General features: G+C 27.9%; 1 protein-coding gene across 1 annotated transcript in view; it reads left to right on the top strand.

Moving 5' to 3' along the window:
• dnajc17 (DnaJ (Hsp40) homolog, subfamily C, member 17) overlaps positions 1 to 2,179 on the top strand; it is a 65,958-nt gene that overhangs the window by 29,487 nt on the left and 34,292 nt on the right. Inside the window, exon 9 of the mRNA XM_016559238.1 lies at positions 700 to 825. Within this exon, the coding sequence (XP_016414724.1) occupies positions 700 to 825 (126 nt within the window). The remainder of the gene's footprint in view (positions 1 to 699; positions 826 to 2,179) is intronic.

The following is a 2,179-nucleotide window of genomic DNA, read 5'->3' as shown; positions in this document are numbered from 1 at the left end:
TTGTGAGACAAAAAATCACAATTACTTTTTGTAGTATTTTATTTAGTAACAGAGATAATCATCCATAGAAATGTGACATGAAAATTCTTTACAGGTTCCATAAGATTCACCCTATTAAATACATTTAATATGCAAAATATCTATATATTTAATAATACAGTTTTGAACCCACTCCAAAGATTTTTTTATTCATGATTTATTTATAATTTTGTATGACACATATGTGACCCTGGAGCACAAAAGCAGTGTTAAGTCGCTGGGGTATATTTGTAGCAATAGCCAACAATACATTGTATGGGTCAAAATTATACATTTTTCTTTTATGCCAAAAATCATTAGGATATTAAGTAAAGATCATGTTCCATGAAGATATTTTGTAAATTTCCTATCGTAAATATATAAAAACTTAATTTTTGATTAGTAATATGCATTGCTAAGAACTTTATTTGGAAACTTTAAAGGCAATTTTCTCAATATTTAGATTTTTTTTGCACCCTCAGATTCCAGATTTTCAAATAGTTGTATCTCGGCCAAATATTGTGCTATCCTAACAAACCATACATAAATGGAAATATTATTTATTCAGCATTCAGATGATGTATAAATCTCAATTTCAAAAAATTTACCCTTATGACTGGTTTTGTGGTCCAGGGTCACATTTGAGTTTTTAATGAGATTTCATGACATTTCAATCTTCTCTGTGCTCTCAATCAGGACCTGGCGTTTAAAAACGAGACCGGTCTGAGTGGAAACCCTCTGAAAATCACATGGCTGGAAGGACAACCGGCCCAAGCATCACATATCGACTCCTTCACCTCACAACAGGTACAGCAAACAATAAAACAGCACGAAATCACAGGAAAATAATGTGTTTTATATTTGCATTGTGACAGTCATTAAGCACACTTCACCCAAAATCTCATTATTGTAATGTGTTTAAATCGTTTACTTTTTGGTCTCATTTATCTCAATAATGATCTTCATCACATTAAAAAATTTGATAATTTTTCTTTATGCAAAATTACATTTCTTTTGATTTCGGGCTTAAATACATGGACGCAAACAAATCTAAACAAATCTGAAAAAGTCAGAATAGTCAAACATAAAATTCTGAGAACAAAAAGTCACATTTACATTTATTTTATTCCATGGCAGAAACAAACTTGACTTTATTTCTCACAATTCAAAAAAGTCAAGCTTGTTTCAAAATGATTGTAATTTTAAACCCACATAAAATGTATGTATTTACACTTTTTATTTATTTACAAGTTTTTTTATTACCAGTGTTTTATGATGCTTAGAAGGTGGAAAACAACAACAACAAAATAAATAAATAAAATGAAAAACAGGACAAACCGGAGATAATGAAGAAAATTAAAACAGAAAATTTGAATGATTTAATGAAAATATTAATAAAAAAACTGAATTAAATGATCAACAAATACATGAAAATAAAGCATATTTTTATGTATTTTTAATATGTATGTTTGTGTATGTTATACATTTTGTTTATATTTTAAATGTCTAGATTAGGGTGAATTATATTTATTGCATATTGTTTTTGTGAGTGTATTGTGAGAGTCTGATGCACAGTAGAAAATGTTTTATATGTTAATACCTCACAAATCTGACATTTCTTCTCAGAATTGTGAGAAAAAAGTCCAAATTGTGAGACAAAAAATCACAATTACTTTTTGTAGTATTTGATTTAGTAACAGAGATAATCATCCATAGAAATGTGACATGAAAATTCTTTACAGGTTCCATAAGATTCACCCTATTAAATACATTTAATATGCAAAATATCTATATATTTAATAATACAGTTTTGAACCCACTCCAAAGATTTTTTTATTCATGATTTATTTATAATTTTGTATGACACATATGTGACCCTGGAGCACAAAAGCAGTGTTAAGTCGCTGGGGTATATTTGTAGCAATAGCCAACAATACATTGTATTGGTCAAAATTATACATTTTTCTTTTATGCCAAAAATCATTAGGATATTAAGTAAAGATCATGTTCCATGAAGATATTTTGTAAATTTCCTATTGTAAATATATCAAAACTTAATTTTTGATTAGTAATATGCATTGCTAAGAACTTCATTTGAACAACTTTAAAGATGATTTTCTCAATATTTTGATTTTTTTGCACCCTCAGATTCCAGAATTTC

This window comes from Sinocyclocheilus rhinocerous, unplaced genomic scaffold (genome assembly GCF_001515625.1).
Source record: "Sinocyclocheilus rhinocerous isolate Xijiao unplaced genomic scaffold, SAMN03320098_v1.1 scaffold2213, whole genome shotgun sequence".
Lineage (NCBI taxonomy): Eukaryota > Metazoa > Chordata > Actinopteri > Cypriniformes > Cyprinidae > Sinocyclocheilus > Sinocyclocheilus rhinocerous.
The sequence above is the reverse complement of the archived record's forward strand: the minus strand, read 5'-3'. Positions and strand labels throughout refer to the sequence as shown.